The 18,300-nt window shown below is 33.5% G+C and overlaps 1 protein-coding gene and 1 long non-coding RNA gene across 2 annotated transcripts in view; one reads left to right on the top strand and one right to left on the bottom strand.

Annotated features, from left to right (window-relative positions):
• Positions 1-10,189, bottom strand: part of LOC143056616 (vitelline envelope sperm lysin receptor-like) — a 21,724-nt gene extending 11,535 nt beyond the window's left edge. The window contains exons 1-5 of the mRNA XM_076229773.1: positions 10,084-10,189; positions 7,583-7,631; positions 5,937-5,973; positions 5,078-5,265; positions 136-287 (exon numbers count right to left, since the gene is read on the bottom strand). Coding sequence (XP_076085888.1) covers positions 136-287; positions 5,078-5,265; positions 5,937-5,973; positions 7,583-7,621 — 416 coding nt within the window. The 5' untranslated portion in view covers positions 7,622-7,631; positions 10,084-10,189. The remainder of the gene's footprint in view (positions 1-135; positions 288-5,077; positions 5,266-5,936; positions 5,974-7,582; positions 7,632-10,083) is intronic.
• Positions 10,138-18,300, top strand: LOC143056619 (uncharacterized). The gene is made up of 3 exons (XR_012972423.1): positions 10,138-10,266; positions 13,315-13,355; positions 18,266-18,300. It is a non-coding gene; the product is annotated as an uncharacterized LOC143056619 (long non-coding RNA).

The raw sequence follows: 18,300 nt of genomic DNA, 5'->3' as shown, positions 1-18,300 counted from the left end.
GCCTCGATTTTGCAGGCATCTTCTAATTAGTAATAAATAGGACTTACAGTAAGGTCTGATGGTGAACATTATTGTTCAACTTGATTTACATGGCACAATGTGTGTTACTGAAATAATTGTGTTTAAAGCTAGTACCTTTCCTCAAGCTGCTGCACACTCGTTTCTTTGTCGCCGATTGGGTCATAAATACACGTGACTATCTTTTCGGGAATGTCGATGGTTATAACACGTTCAGATAGTGGAATGTATACACTGACAGAATAAACGTCTGCTGCTAACGACTTTTGCTGAAATTACGAATACAAAATTTAAATATAAAGCTCTTTCTGTTGCTCAGTTAAAAATAAGCTAGATCAATTAGTATGAAATTCAAAACAGTGTAGCTGTGGCCATTGATTGACCCATCAAAATCATCCATTGACTGGGACAATTTACGTGAACGTTTGTCTGTAACAACCACTGTTCATGACGTACCTACGATAGACATTTAAACTGTGGGGTCAACAAAGGTTTCTTAACGCCTTTAATTATAAAATAATTCGAAAAATTAATCAGGAATAACCTTTGTGTTTTGATTTATATAATTGATATAAATCAAAATATCGTGTTATTTCTGATTAATTTTTCGAATTACTTTATTTAGGTGTTGAGAACCTTTGGTGACCCCATAGTTTAAGTGTCTTTAAAAAGTACATAGTGAGCATTGGTCGTTACATACAAACGTTCACCTAAATTGTCCCAGTCAATGAATGATTTTAATGTGTCAATCAATGGCCACAGCTACACTGTTTTGAATTTCATACTATGATTTTTCTGAAATCCCCAAGCATAGAGCCGATACTGTTATAGTAGCTAGTCTTAGAATAAAGCTAGAAGATATCAATCAAACATTATGATCATGCCTTTTTCAACAGTTATCACCATGGTTCCTCCTGCGCATTGAGTACACACATTTGTTGGATTGATTTCCGGGGTCGTCAAGCCGAAATTTTTAAACTTATTTTACCCATTTAAAGAAGCACATGTAGTTGTGAGTACACTTACAAGTGTCTATATGCTGTCTATACGGTTTACTTTTATCATTTTGAGATTGCGCATGGTCATGTGTTTTTACGTCAGACTGTTTATGACGTCTCTACTAAATTCGTTGGATGTGAACTGATTGATACTTTTAGTCTGTGAAAACTTGATCCATTTATTAGTTTTAACTGCCTTTGAACTAGTTTTCAGAATTTTCAATTATTCTTTTTGTCGGCGCTTTTTTTCAATTTGTGTTTAAGTTCATCGTTTTTGCGCTTACCTTGGTAAACACATTATGTGAATAAACTGTCTACAGTTGATCTATTGCAGTTTACGTTATAATATTTGTTTAAAGCAGCGATTCATAATGCATTTGGTTGAATGTTCTCCGCGAAGAGCTATGATTTTGGAATCCATGTCTATTTTTTTGTGAGTGGAGATGCAAAAAGGTCTATTTGTTTTTTACGAAACATAAAAAAAGGTTTAAAAGAACAAGTTTCACTCAACCATGTTTTCCGCAGAGTAACTTGAGTGATTACGGTGTATATTTGGTATGATAAACCATTGCACTGAGTTACTGAGTCAACATGGAGTATAATTAGTATGAGAAACCACTGCATAAATGTCTATGATATTTCAGTTTTATATGTGCTGTAGTTATAACCCATTTCATTTGCCCTACTTATAGCATTTTTAATATTATAAAACACCAACATCTTCTAAAGCAGGTGCTCATTTAGCTCAGTTTAGAATCCAGAAATCGTTAATCAATATCAGGAATCGTATGATTGATAAGAGGGTCTTCACGGGGTTTTCAGAATAGAGAATGATGGATAAGAGGGTCTCCACGGGGTTTACAGAATAGAGAATGATGGATAAGAAGGTGTTCACGGGGTTTACAGAATAGAGAATGATGGATAAGAGGGTGTTCACGGGGTTTACAGAATAGAGAATGATGGATAAGAGGGTCTCCACGGGGTTTACAGAATGGAGAATGATGGATAAGAGGGTCTTCACGTGGTTTACAGAATGGAGAATGATGGATAAGAGCGTCTCCATGGGGTTTACAGAATAGAGAATGATGGATAAGAGGATCTCCACGGGGTATACAGAATAGAGAATGATGGATAAGAGGGTCTCCACGGGGTTAACAGAATGGAGAATGATGGATTGGAGGGTCTTCACGGGGTTTACAGAATGGAGAATGATGGATAAGAGGGTCTGCACGGGGTTTACAGAATAGAAAATGATGGATAAGAGGATCTCCACCGGGGTTTACAGAATAGAGAATGATGGATAAGAGGGTCTTCACGGGGTTTACAGAATAGAGAATGATGGATAAGAGGGTCTGCACGGGGTTTACAGAATAGAAAATGATGGATAAGAGGATCTCCACCGGGGTTTACAGAATAGAGAATGATGGATAAGAGGGTCTTCACGGGGTTTACAGAATAGAGAATGATGGATAAGAGGGTCTTCACGGGGTTTACAGAATAGAGAATGATGGATAAGAGGGTCTTCACGGGGTTTACAGAATAGAGAATGATGGATAGAAAGTACAGAATAAAGAGCAATACAAATAAGGAATAGAGAATAATTTGGTATTATAAATAGATAATAATTTGGTATTATAAATAGAGAATAATTTGGTATTATAAATAGAGAATAATTTGGTATTATAAATAGAGAATAATTTGGTATTATAAATAGAGAATAATTTGGTATTATAAATAGAGAATAATTTGGTATTATCTATACTATCAAACGAGAAGACCTCATTTGGTGTGTCACTTCTCTTCCTTCCACAATAAATTAATCAACAAACCTCTGTGTCCTATAGGTAACATCCATAGTAGCATTTGTCATCCATTCTTATGATTATTCAGATTGAGTTATTTTTTGGAGAAAAACGACAAAAGGGTGTCCGGATATTGTTTCCGTCATCAGACCGACTTTTAGTCATAGATAAGACTTCCGGTTTTAAACATGCACAACTACAACCAATCGTATGATGGATAACAAAAACGAAAAATAAATACGCCAATCAGAGCGTTCTCCATATCATGGTTTTTAGATCGCAAGAACCACAACTATTATACCTCCTTAGAGAGAACAATTATTTTTCGCGTTTATCTACATGTAAACTACGATCATACTACTATAATTTATAGAGACTTTCTGTATTCTGTCTACTGTTTTCTGTTAAAGTGTCCATAGAACACGGGTGCCACATCGGCACTATCATTTTTTTATATTCAGTGGACCGAAAAATGAGGTAAAATATCTACTTTGGCATTAAAATTAGAAAGATTAAATCATAATGAACATATTTACTAAGCTTCGAGATGACTGGACTTCAACTTCATCAAAAACCAAAAGTTTAACCTGAAGCCAGACAGACGGACGGACGAACGAATGGACGCACAGACTAGAAAACATAATGCCCATAAATGGAGCATAAATATTTATTATTGAAAGTGAAAGTAGTGATTTGGCCAAAATGAAAATAGGGTAGATATTTGAGGGAGGCATGACTTTTTCGAGACGTCGGGATCGGGTGTTTTAAAGCTCGGGGTTTTGGGATTGATCCTTACGGGATCCGGGAATATTTTTTTCAAATTTCGGGATGTAGGGATATGAATTTCTTTAAATTCGACACCTCAGAATGTCATGTTTTTAAGCCCAGGATTTCGGGATCAGGAAATTAGGCGCTTACGTTACAGACTTGTTTTCTTCTACAAAATTATTCATGAAATTGTTGCAGTCCCTACACATAACCTTTTGATACCACTAGACAATAGAACCAGACATAGCAATCCGCACTCATTTAGGCAAATACAAACATCTAAAGACAGTTATAAATATTCTTTTTATCCACGAACAATTATAAATTGGAACTATCTGCCACAACAAATAGTATCATGCAGTACAGTAGAGGGATTTAAGAGTATGATCACAGAATCTGCTCTCATCCCCATATTCTATCCCTAACTATTCTGTTATCAAATGTATATAGTTTTATCAAAATCTATTTTTTTTTAATGTACATACGTTATTTTGTTTTTTCTTGATATTGTTATTTTTTATTTTTTCCTGCTAAAATGTAAATTATAAATTTTATGGTCGACGCCCGGCGAATAATCAACTTTTAATTTTTAAATCATTATTAATATTGAACACATTAAAAACGAGTTTTTGGTATTGAATAAATACAACACCACATGCAGTTTTGTGAGTCCTTTCTTAGTATTGGTATAAGTATTTTTTCATCATTGACAGTTCAATTTTTTGTTCAGGTATATTAATCAATGAGTGATATATTTCTCCTAGAAGAAATTTAAAGGTCCTGGTGAATAAACTATACAGAGAACAATACCTGTTGTATTTGTTAGATGGGACAATAGAACTGCCAAAAGTTTAAATCGACAGGTAACTTGCAGGTGAATCTATGGAAAACTATCATAGGGTTCGCTATAATAGGGATCTCAAAAGAAAAAGCACTGATGGAGTGTCCTAGAAGCATATCTTATAATAATAATAATGGTCTGTAAGGAGTTACATTAATTTCAAGTTTGAAGCCGTGCAAATTTTTAATTTGATTTGAATTTTACAACAACAAAAAAATGCATTGTAGCAAAGCGGAAGAATAATTGTGGTCTGAGGCCAGAAACACGAAAATAATTGAATTTAACAGAAAGGAAACAGATAACGGACTTTGGAAGAAAAAAAAAGGGAGAGAGCTTTCGATACCTTTTATGAAATTCTCCAGACATAATATCTTTAATGAAAATTCATACTACAACAGTTGACAACTGTGTATGCCCGCGATTTCGCGGGTGTGATCTAGTTAAAAATAAAAAGAGAAGAAAATAATAGGTACAAAAGATAATAATTAGGGGAAATTACATGAAAAATTAGGGAAAACAGAAATGAAGATATTGGCTACTTCAAATGATGCATCACCACATTTTTTAAAGGTTGCATTTTAGTCAAACTTACATAGAAAGCACAGTTTAGTGTTGCATTGGTGTCAAAGGTAATATAAAGCCAAACTTACATAGAAAGCACATGTTAGTGTTGCGTTGGTTTCAAAAACCACTGGTAATGAATAAGATCCAAAGTTATCCATAGTAAAAAGGAATTCCCCATTAGCACATACAGCAAATGGTTTAGAGCTTGGTAAATCAGCAGTGACTGTTATCACTGCAGGTGGGTTCAATATCGACTCGGGACACTTGGCTTCCACTGAAAAATAAGGGTTCATATTTAAAATGCAAAAATGTATCTTACAGGTTTTCATTGTTTCATCAGTCCTATCTTCCAAAACAATAAGCTTGATGTTTCGGTAACATTTGGTGCAGAAATAAATGAAGTTTTCTGTAAACTATTTTATCACCTTTCTTAATAAAGGACTAATAGCTCAAATGAAGAGAGTTATAACTGAAAAGGTTGCTTTAGTTGGTATATGAAGAAATTTTGCTTTCATCAACCACTCCGATTATAAAAACACCATAGTTTTATTTTTCGAAACTTTTTAGTGTTTAAAACAAATCGATGAATCACGGAGATATACATAAAATTGAGAATGGAAATGGGGAATGTGTCAGAGCGACAACAACCCGACCATAAAGCAGACAACAGCCGAAGTCCACCAATGGGTCTTCAATGTAGCGATAAACTCCCACACCCGGAGGCGTCCTTCAGCTGGACCCTAAACAAATATGTATACTAATTCAGTGATAATGGACGTCATACTAAACTTGTTTCTTATTTATCATTTATAACTGTTGATGTAAATGTCCTTTGGTTTTATGAGTCTTTGTTTACTCCTTGCTTTTGATTGTTATTGTCTATATGTATGTAGTGAACCCAAATGAGTGATGTTCGAAAGCTTGCGAAGACAAATTATTTCCTACCATTGATGTAATATTCGTCTTCCTGACCATCAGCTATCTGGAAAGAAAACCAAGAAGTTTCAACGATTACTTCGTCAGTCATGAACTGAGGTTATGGAGTTATCATTTTATTTTTAGGGGGGCAAGGATGAAATTTGAAAAAAAGAAGGACAGGAATTATGAGTTAAGTAGAAAACAATTGTCAAATTATGTAAAAAAAAACATAGTAATAAAAATGCAGGAAAATCCGAAATACTATTCCCCCCTAAAAATCAAATGGTTGCTCCATTTCCGTCAGGTTTACAAGAGACACGGCACAAGATACAAAAAAATGGCAATCACTTTTTATATTTATTAAATTTTAAAGTTTAAAAGATATCTTATAAAGTACGTGTATATGTTATTGATATATATTGCATTCTTTATCAGATATCTTATTATCATCATGCGATATGTTTTCAACGGTAAAACAATTGTTTAAAAGAGCATAAAATAACATATAAACTTTATAAGATATCTTATGAAAGTAAGGCAACAGATACCAAAAGGACATACAAACTTATAAATCGAGAATAAAGTGACAACGACATGACAAAATAAAAATTAAAAACCCAAAGGACAAACAACTGTATTTAAAACACAACATAGAAAACTAAAGACTGAGGAACGCTAAACCAGAAATCTTGTATTATATATTTATCAGCTATATATGCCACGGGGGGGGGGGGGGGTGTAGGGGTGTAACTTCCTATTATTGGGTATACGGGGATGTGCCAAAAATATGGGTCATAATTTTGCGAGATTTTATATAAAAATGACCCTCCTTTTTAATGACATCCTATATTAAAATGAATTTACGTTTGATAACTGTATATTGATTTGGGGTATGTCATCTACATATCATATATAACGATTAACATATATGTGCACCAAACGATGTCAATTCATATATAAAAACTTAAGGGTAGCTGGTATATTTATGAATTATGAGTTAGTGCTTATATAAGCATGGATCATATTTTAAATATTGTATATAAGTATAGGTCATTCTTTCTTAAATATTTATATAACTATAGGTACTGAATTTCAGTGAATGTTATATTAAAAGGGGTACGTTTTTTGAGGCAAAAATGGCACACCCCTACCAAAAAAATATCGAAGTTACCCCCCGTGATATATGCGGGTTGATAAAATTTAAACACTTGAAGCATTTAAAAACAGATTTGATACCAGCTATTTCCACGCGATATTTATGCAGAGACTTAGAAATTTTAAAAGTAATGATGACATTTCGTTATCCATGCGAAAGGACAATTATGCATCTTACAATAGTGTAAATGTGGGCAAATATGAAACATACATGACTTAAATAAAAAAAAGGTTTGTGTTGAAAATCTGTGATCAGTTTTAATGTTTACAATGTTACCCGTGTAAAAAGCAAATGTTTCTAAAACTTCGGACATAAGTCTGTCAAAATTTACGAAAAACGACGTCACATCACGTAACGTTAACACTTCTGAATATGAACACCGTGCCTTCGTCATAACTTGCAATACTATCTGCACGACTTCGCATTAGTTTATACAACCGTTTATTCCCGTCTTGGTTAACTTAAAAAAATGTCTACAGTACTGTTTTTTTTTTACGTAAGCAAACTAATTAATTACCTTAAGCAAAAGAAGTAGCAGCAGGCAGCAGTTGAACATCCTGTCAATCCTAAAATATATAAATTTAAAGATGTATTCTAAGCTCAAAACATTTGAAGATCATAAAAAGATCAAAACCATGTTTACACTTGATAAAAATATGGATCTTTCCTGAGATTGTTTATTTGATAATGTGGCGTTCATACAGTGCCAGTTATGGCTCCCGTTTGAGATTAGACAGCGCTTAGACGTGAAAAGTGAAAATGTCGGGTTACCACTAGTATCCTGAATGGTCTGAAATGTTATATCATTGTCTCAGTGAACGCAGTCATATACTTTAGAAACTTATTCCTACGGATCGGAAAGGTTCCGAAGAGGAAATATAAAAAAAAGAAGATGTGGTAAGATTGCCAATGAAACAACTATCCACAAAAGACCAAATGACACAGAGCCAAGCAGCCAACAGTTAGTTGGGCGGGGAAATTCGGGCGATTTTGTCTAATCTGATTACAATCGTGACTATGTCGTGAGCTATTTTGCTGTATCAAAATCGTAACAATGATCTGTGTTTTCTGAACGGTGTGCTGTGGAACCACATCTACATCTCCTTGTATTTATGTTACTCATTTCTACTATTCATCTGAACACATTGAATTTTCAATACTTTTCTCAAAAACTAAATTTTTTTGCGGTGTAAATGTATATTCGGTCTTTAAAATCCAAAATGGGTTAATATAACTAATTTGAATGATTGTTCTAGTGGATGCCAGGCCTTAAAACTTTCCAAACGTCACAGGTAAGTCTGTACACTAACTGAGTAGTTATAGAGGTGCAAATACGGCCATATTTGTCCATCTGTTATGACGAACCTTTTAAAAATGAGTAATAAACCCTCAATCTGTCAAACAAGTATCACTTTCAAAGTGTTTTACAATAAGATATATTTGAGTCGACAGTTGATACTTGAAATTGCAAATTAGCATATCAGTTGCAGCTCCCCCCCCCCCTAAATAAATATATAATTCCACCTCTTTTTTTTTACTGACACAAGTTACTATACATCAATACAAATTCACACTCGAAAAAATAATCATAATCGGGTATAGGTCACTTTTGGTACTTATAAGAAGTTCTTGAAGTTGGCCTTTTTCATTTTTAATAAACAGCTGCGCCATGAGCGCATGATACGCCCGACGTCTTATGTGGAAGTCTTATGCAATAATCATAAATAGTTTATAAGAAAGTTTTAAGCAATAACCATATATTGTTTTAGAGACACGGCGGGACATGTGAAACACCCCACCCTGTTTTTTTTTTTATAAAAACTAAATATTACCAAAATAAAATTTTGAATCAAAACCAAAAAGTATACAGATCTTTAGATTAATAATTATATCAAAGAATTGTGTAAAGTTTTAAGCAATAATCGTAACTTATTTTTGAGATACGGCGCGACATGTAAAAAACCCTCCCCTGTTTTACAAAATACTCAATAACTCGAAAATAAAATTTTGAATAATCACCAAAAAGTATACAGATCTTTAGATTAATAGAACAAAGAAGTGTGTAAAGTTTTAAGCAATAATCATTATCATTTTTGAGATACGGCACAACATGTAAAAAACAAACCTCCCCCTTTTTTTACAAAATACTAATAACTCAAAAATGAAATTTTGAATCATCACCAAAAAGTATACAGATATTGAGATTAATATAACAAAGACATGTGTAAAGTTTTAAGCAATAATCATAAATAGTTTTTGAGATATGGCGCGACATGTAAAAAAAACCTCCCCCTTTTTTACAAAATACTCAATAATTTAAAAAATGAAATTTTGAATCATCACCAAAAAGTATACAGATATTGAGATTAATATAACTAAGAAGTGTTTAAAGTTTTAAGTCATAATCAAGAATCGTTTTTGAGATACAGTGCGACATGTGAAAAAAACACACACCTGTTTTAGTTATAAAGTGCCGTAACTCAAAAAGTTTAAATCTTATTTTCACCAAAAAGTATACAGATCATTTGACCATCATAAGAAACAACTATATTAAGTTTCATGAAATTTGGATAAGACGTTCTCAAGTTACGGTGCGACATGTTTACGCCGGACAGACGGACAGACGGACAGACAGACAGACAGACAGACAGACAGACAGACAGACAGACGGACGGACGGACGGACGGACGCACCGGACATTTGTATACCATAATACGTCCCGTCAAAATTTGGACGGGCGTATAAAAACTATAACAACACTATTATGCTTTAAAATACATTTGTGTCTTTTTAACTAAAAAGATTCAGCTAAAGCATTTTCATTTTTAACACTTTCAAAATATTCTTCATTTGAAGTATTTACTCATTTGGACAATTGTCAACATTTGGCTTGTCGGTACCAACCTTTTTTAAACTTGCATAAAATCTAATTTTGTTTTCACTTTCATCAATCTTAGCATATAACTGTGCACTATTATAATTTTCGCTTAAGAGAAATAGCAATATCATGTCACTTACCTAAAAAGATACTTCAACAAGATAAGCAACCGACAATCTAAGATGGTAACCTCTGGCTTTGAATGGTACAACTGGATTGGTTCTCAAATATCATCTCGCGGGAATTTCTCAATATAATTGCGTAGTATTCAAGCAGATCACATGCAGCACGTGGCATCACACTGTTTACTTCCGCCAAAATGGGTTTGTAAAAACTTTCAACCAATTTTATTGTTATCGTATTGTTATTAAATTGTTCTATTCTAGTTTTATTGTATGTGCAAAGTATTTCAAAATATGTTCTGATGTTTTATTTATTTTAACTTACAATATAGTTAATTTGTAAGTATCATAAAGTCATTTTCAGATTTTAGGTAATCTCGACTCGAGGTGTATGACCCCTGAGGCTGAAAGCTTAAAAAAATCGTAAACACATGCCCCAATTATATTATATATATACCTTTAAGAAACATCATTCACAGCAACCTATTTTATTGTTTCATTGCATGTTATGAAAAAAGTGAGATTTTGTGTCAATAACAATTTTAGAGATAACCAAGACTTTATAACATGAATTTTCATTATCACTTTCAGGGGCGGATCCAGCCATTTTAAAAAGGGGGTTCCCAACCCACAGTAAAGGGGGGTTCCAACTATATGATCCCGTTCAAATGCATGGACCGTCCAAAAAGGGGGTTCCAATCCCCAGACCCCCTGGATCCGCCACTGCTTTCTGACTAAAGATAATTTGATTGTTCGTCATCATGATATGCTTGCGTTTGTTGTTTAACAGTAATTCATAAACCATCTTTAAAATCACAAACACTTAAGTCATAGTGTTTAGTCTTCAAAGTCGAGCACACCCTAATAGGTGTACTTTTCAAGTGTTTTCTTATCTAATATCTACATTTATAAAAACTGTTTCTTCATTATAATATTGCACGCATTGCATGTTGTGCTTCATTATTGATTGTGTATCCATTGTTTTTGTTTTTCATTATAACATCAAATTTGCATATAATCCTTTACAGAATGCGAACATTACATTTTGAATAATGTTTTTTTTAGCCTTTTTGAAAAAAAAAGATATGTATATAACCCTTATAATTAACTTGGGGTAGTTCAACAATACCTTGTTTAAGTCTTTTCACTTTTTAAAGAAATTTCAACAGGTTTGGTGCAAACTTCCAAAGGAGAAAAATTTCCGAAATAAGCAACTAGATGAATGATATTCTTCTAGTGTTTTAAATAATCATATTTTTCATCCACACTTCAAACTTAAAATGGCACCAGTGGCGGATCCATAAATTTTCATAACTGGGGGACCACTGACTGCCTAAGAAGGGGCCCGCTCTGGTCATGCTTCAGTGATTCCCTATATGACCAACCATTTTTTTCCCAGAAAAAGGGGGGTGGGTGGTCGGGCTCCCTGGCCCCCCTCTAAATCCGCCTCTTGGTACATATTCATCAACATTTTTTTTAAAAAGTGTCAACTTTCACTGCTAATTACTCTGTTACTTATTCAACACCTAAAATGATGAGATCAATATGGTTCTGTAGGACTGTTGAAAACATTGTTCCATTTTCCAAAAAAAAAATATGCAACACAAGAAAATAAGGACTCAAATAAAAAAAAAATGTTACTAAGGGAGCTACCATTTGATTTTTATGGGGGGCTTGGATGAAAAATTTTGTCCTGCATTTTTTTTTTTTTTGCTGTAATCTCTGTCCTGCCTTTTTATTTTTCACTCTGTTTGGTCCTGCTTTTTTTTTTTTTTTTTAGTTTATCCTGACTTTTTTTTACCTAAATTGTCGTCCTGACTTTTTTTTTTGGCAATTGTCCCATCCTGCCTTTTTTTTTTACTCAAAACTCCTGTCCTGCCTATTTTTTTTCAAATTTCATCCTAGCCCCCCCCCTTGAAAACATCAATTTACAAAAAAAATGAAGAATGTTGAATTAACAAAGATACAAGTTACAAATTGACAATTTACGAATGAAGCATTATGAAATTGAACAGTTACAAGTAACAAACTGACAATTTACCGATTAAGAATGTTGAAACTACAAAGGTACAAGTTACAGCATTATGAATTTCACAGTACTAACAAGTTACAAATAAACAATTTACGAATTAACAATTTAGAAATTACACAGTTACAAGTTACGAATTGACAAGTTACGAATTAAGAATTTTGACCCCGTTGGCTTTCCATAGTTTATACGTGTATAGAGGGATGAATAATCAATAGAGAGATATATTTGTTTTGACTTGATTTAACGCAAAATATGCTAAATGTACTACTTATGGCAGTAACCTGGTGAAATGAACTATGAATTTTGAAGTAAATTTTGTCTTATTTTTTTTTTAGTACATACATGTATAAGAAGATGTGGTATGAGTGCAAATGAAACGACTCTATTTCCAATTAGTGTTTGGTTCATACGAAGAGAAAAGTTGGATGTTCAAATGAATGGCTGAAAATATTTCTGACGGTTGCCGCTTAAACCTTGCAATTTGTCTCAAATATTGAGCTGTATTTTTGTTTTATAATATTAAGTTGTTATGTTATATTCAAAATACGTTTTAAAAAATTCACCAATCAATGTATTGAATCGAGAAAAAAACCTTTTAGGTGTAATACCATCAAATCATGGTGTCACATCCGGTTGTATACGAAAATAGGGCAAACAAAATATTCCCTTGAATTTGACAGTTGTATGTAATTAATCCTACATTTTATTGCAGTAAAACATTTCAGTGTCATAAACATATCCCGATATGTCTTGGGTATTTCAAAGCACTATTATTTTTTATATGGGATTTCTATAGAATATTTTGTAATCTTGAGGTTACATGGTGACTAAACCTTGTACACAGATAAAGTAAGAGGAGAAATTTGACTGGTTAACTTCCAGTGATGGTTATTTTCTTATATGCAATGAAATGATATGTGAAATTTTCTTCTATAGTACTGGACAGGATAAAACTTTACTCATGCCAAGTATTTCTTTATTTGAATCAAAGATACATTCTGCACATTTTTTTGAAAAGTGCAAATTTAACAAAGACTAATAGGGGGAAATCAATGGTGGTATTGCACCTTAATATCACCTAACGGTTTAAATCTGCTTTGGATGCATGGAAGGTTCCTTTCAATTACTTCAATGATATAAAATAATTAACGTAAACTAAGATTTTCCGATTAGTTCCAGGTAGTCAGTTATATCAATAAAAAACCTTTTTTTTGTAGATCTGAGATTGGTAACAGTCCTAGTGTGTGCCTTGGTCCAGGTATGTGAAGTATTGCCAGTCAGGTACCTTGTCACACTCGTGATTTTACTTCGTCAAAATTATCTCCCAATTACAACAGTTCATTTTTACAATAGTAAAATGGAAGCCCTGGTAGGGATGACGCGCTGCTAATTAAGCTCTTGAAAACCGAGTAATTTATCCACATAGCACTAATACGATCCTTATATGCCAGTTGTATTTTAAAAGACAAATGTATCTACTAGATAATGCGCATCAGTTAATGTACTTGTCTGCATTTAGTCAACTTAAAACTATTGTCTGATCGGTTGACAGTCGGAATTTTCGAAAAAAAATCATTAACATTTAAAAAAAAAATTTAATTCAATATTTCGTGGAAGGGCAGACTAATAACTTTCATTGGTTGAAGACTATAAACCCTAGATATCACACACACACACACACAAAATAAAGTGTTTTCGAAGATATGCATTTTCAAGATCCAACTTAAAAGTCTGTCGTCATGTACTTTTAGTTAAAATTTGCTATTCGAACACACCTACTCTGTTTTTGTGATTCATTACAGAGGTATTTCACTCGAACCATGAATTGTCTATGTTATCAAGTCAATTAACTTGTAGCCTTGATATATAAAAATGATAGAATCTGAAGCGAGATGATGTATCCAATACTTTTGCATTTTACGTTTTTAAGACAAAATATTCAACTCAAACACGCCCTATCATAAAAAGGTGCACTCGATTTTCACTTTTCGATGCAATCATTACCCATGTTTTGGGGATTTTTTTCTTGAGTCACATAATGGGAGGGCAGAAACGAAAATTAGGGAACAAATAGATTGATGTGTAACAGTTTTCCGTACGTGGTAATTTTAATACAAAATTAAAATCGGAGGTGATGCATTTTGTAGATCCAACTTAATATACACCCATGTCGTTGACTTGATATCTAATTGTTCTGCCTTATTATTTAATAGATAAATTGAGAACTTATGCAAAAGATGTTTTTATGATAAAATACTTTTTAGTCGAAAACGGTCGTTTTTTTTGTTTCTATTAACTTTAAAATTTTGTGTTTCTATAGTAAACATTACAGTAAGAATTTGTCGCCTTCTCTATAACAAAGAGCTTCAATTCTTTTGTTCTATTTCAAATGGGTTTCCGCCTGTCAGCAGTTCTAGATGTATTTAGGGTTGCGGCGCGATGGATATGGTAATAATCCACACAAACTCCAAGACCATTCGTCCTAAAGCTTTCATAGTTGACACATTCTGATGTCATCGGTGGTAAGGCCAAATAAAGTAGTATGTGTGGTTTCAGTTACATCTAAACAATAGAAAGGGAAGGTAGGTATTGATTTCTTTTATTGATTGTTATGCCCCACCTACGATAGTAGAGACCGGGGCATTATGTTTTCTATTCCCTACATTCGTTCGTTCGTGCGTCCGTCTGTCTGTCCCGCTTCAGGTTAAAGTTTTTGGTCAAGACAGTATTTGATGAAGTTGAAGTCCAATCAACTTGAAACTTAGCACATATGTTCGCTATAATATGATCTTTCGAATTTTAAGGCCAAATTAGATTTTTGACCACATTGCCCAGGTCCACTGAACATTGAAACTAATAGTGCGAGTGGGGCATTCGTGTACTACGGACACATTCTTGTTTTTATGGACCCGCAAAGGCCGCAACGAAGTTGTCGGTGCCATATAGTTTTACCCTTGTCCATAATTCCGAAATTCCGCCATTCCGTCATTCCGCAACAAACCGTTATACGGAGTATTTTTCTAAACGCCTTCAGATATTGGGCTGATTTTTGGTATGTGAGGTAACCATGCATCAAGTTTAAGTTTCGTTCCGCTCCCCTTATTTTTGCTGAAATTACGGGCTGTTGACTTTAATAAATTTTTGGCATGTGAGTTAACCAAGATGAGTTACAGATCAAGTTTAAGTTTTGTTCTGCTAGGCTTTTTTTTGCCAAAATTACGGGTTATGGACTTTGATAAATTGTTGAGTTATACAGACTTTTTTTCTAAACACCTTCAGTTATTGGGCTGATTTTTGAAATGTGAGTTACTCATGATGAGTTACAGATCAAGTTTAAGTTTTGTTCCGCTCTGTTAATTTTTGCCAAAATTAAGGGTTTACAACTTTTAATATTGTTGAAAATTACAGTTATCATGGTTATACAGACTTTTTTTTATATATGCCTCCACATTTTCAGCTGATTTTTGATATGTGAGACTACCATCATGTTTGTGTCCCCATGTATTATTTGAAATTGCAGATTTTTCAACTTTTTGAGAAGGGGCAATTCGTGTCGTTTTGACACATGAAAAGTTACAAATAATCTTTAGGATAGGATATTATTGAAACTAAAAGTAGAGTAAATAACATACCATACCGTCCTTTTTATTTTACATTTTGTATGCCTAATACTTCTGCTTGGTAAAATATTACCAGTGTGTGTCATTTGAAAATAGATTAATTTCTGTGTCATTTGGGCTCTTGTGAAGAGTTGTCTCATTTGCAATTATACCACATCTTTTTTATATTCTTGAATTAAAATAAACATACATTTTAACACACAGTAATTTCTTTGTAATTTATAATTTGTAGCAAATGTCTGTTGGGTAAATCTCTTGCTTATAATTTAATATTTTGATAATTAAATCTCTTATTGGGGATATTTTTGCAGTTTCATAAGTAGAATTAAGTTCGGAATCAATGCCAATATGTAATTTAAACACAATTTTGAAATATAAATTATGATGTCCTACAGACTTATGTCCTTGACACCATTTGCGAGTATGTTCTTGAGAAACGATGATAGTCCGTCGGAAGGGGATGACAAATGGCTGACCCGTGTTGAGAGAGACCCATATCTCTTGCACGTAAAGGACACCCTTGTAGATTTCGAATAAGGACTGGCTAATGCTGCTACAAAACAGCACTCGCACCCGCAAAGTGGAAAGGGATCAATATAAGTTGCAATAACCTGTTTCCCAATCCACTATAAAATAAATTTGTTACAAACTTATGTCATAGGATGATATTTGGTAGATTTAATTTCGTAACTACAATCCTGTCCCCATTTTCCGAATGTGACCTTCTGTATTAACGTTGTGCACGATGTTCCTATAACACGACGTTACACTAAAAATGCCGCGTCAAAGAGGGTTTTTGACTTTGATTAATTTTTGCAAGTTTTATTCGGTTTTTTATATGTTGTTGGTTGATTCTGGTTATGTTCTTTTTGTGATATCATTTTATCATAAATTACTTCAAGTTGTGGAAATCGATTTAATAATGTTTACCTTTTAAGTTATTTCACCTAAAAATGCAGTGCTTTCTGTCGCATGTAATGTAGGAAGGAAAAATTGGACGGAAGTACATGTATACGGTTTCCATAAATAATGTGCAAAACTTTTATCATAGGATGTTTAACTTTCATGGTGCATATCATCTGTTATTGTAAAATTTCTATATCTTAATTCAACCCTAATACAAATATATCTGACACTCTGCAAGTAAATCGAAACATTTTTAACCCTGATTAATTTGAATAGAATTGTATTTTTCTTGGCACATAATTTGTCGAAATACACCCCTTCAATTTCTTGAATCTTGGCTTGAGAATTATTTTCTTATTCAAGCTTAATATGCGGCCACCGAGTCCAATGAAATTTGGCAAAATAACGGCTTTAACGCCACAAAGAACCGACACATACCACTGTTCCTGTCAAGTATCCGGAAGATCAGAGAATAAGAAATATGATCACTATACATAAGAGTCAAAACAGTTTTTCATAAATGTAACGTTGGACATCCGTTTTTTTCACATAGCTTTGTTATTTTAATCCTCAAATATACTAGATATTACTTAGTATATGATCAAGAGCTATAAAAACATAATTTAAAACATATATTGAATTTGTTTTATAGTGGTTCGTGTTTGCTAACATTTTTATTTTGTTTTGCGGAGGAAATTTCGAAGATTGTGTTACAAATCCTAGGGGTTGTAGTAACAGCATGCGCAACGTTATTAGGCTTATTACCGGGTTTGAACTAACATGAGTAACACGACGGGTGCCACATGTTGCGCAGGATCTGGTTACCCTAGCGGAACACCTGAGATTACTACCAGTTTTTGGTAAGGTTCGTGTTGCTCAGTCTATAGTTTTTCTATGGTTGGTGTTGTGTACTTTTGTTTATCTGGCCGTCTATTTCTTTTTAAGTCGGGGCCTCGGTGGCCGAATGGTCTAAGTAGTTACTACTGTAATCACTAGCCAGTCAACACTGAGGTTGTGAGCTCGACCCCGCTTGTGTGGGTGCACTCGACTCCAATCTTAATTGCCTAGGAATGTCAGTTTTCCTATCGAAGGTCGGTGGTTTTCTCCGGGCCCTCCGGCTTCCTCTACCAATAAAAATTGGCTGCCACGAAATAGCCTAAATGCGGTGCTTAAAAGTGGCGTTTAAACACAAAAAATCTAAAAATCAAATCTTTTTAAGTCATGTCCTTGTCAGTTTATTGTCCTACTGGTGTCTTTCGCTTCACATTTATATTACTGTCAATTAATTTTTGAATTCAAAGGGCCAAAATATAGAGCTTACGTTTTACCTTCCTTAGTGTGAAGCTAGCCGCTACACTATTTTGTCGTTATACTTATAGATTCTAAGAATGCTATCACACATTTGTATATAACATGTAGTTATCTTTAATTTAGATTGATTATTTAAGAAATGGCTGTAAAAAAATGTCTGTCTGTAAAGAATTAACACCAAAAGTGTGGTTCGCCCAGAATTATCCGCTTAATTATGTCTATATGAGCTGATAGACAAAAAAAAAAAAACACGTTCAGCCAATCAGACGACGTGTTATATATATAAAAAAAAAAGCTAAATATTATCTATGCACATTTTTTTTAATTGCAGGTATGCCATTCCGAAACTCCTGAATTCGAAAGTAA

Source organism: Mytilus galloprovincialis, chromosome 13 (genome assembly GCF_965363235.1).
Source record: "Mytilus galloprovincialis chromosome 13, xbMytGall1.hap1.1, whole genome shotgun sequence".
In the NCBI taxonomy this organism is placed as follows: domain Eukaryota; kingdom Metazoa; phylum Mollusca; class Bivalvia; order Mytilida; family Mytilidae; genus Mytilus; species Mytilus galloprovincialis.
This window is presented reverse-complemented; position numbering and strand designations above follow the sequence as displayed.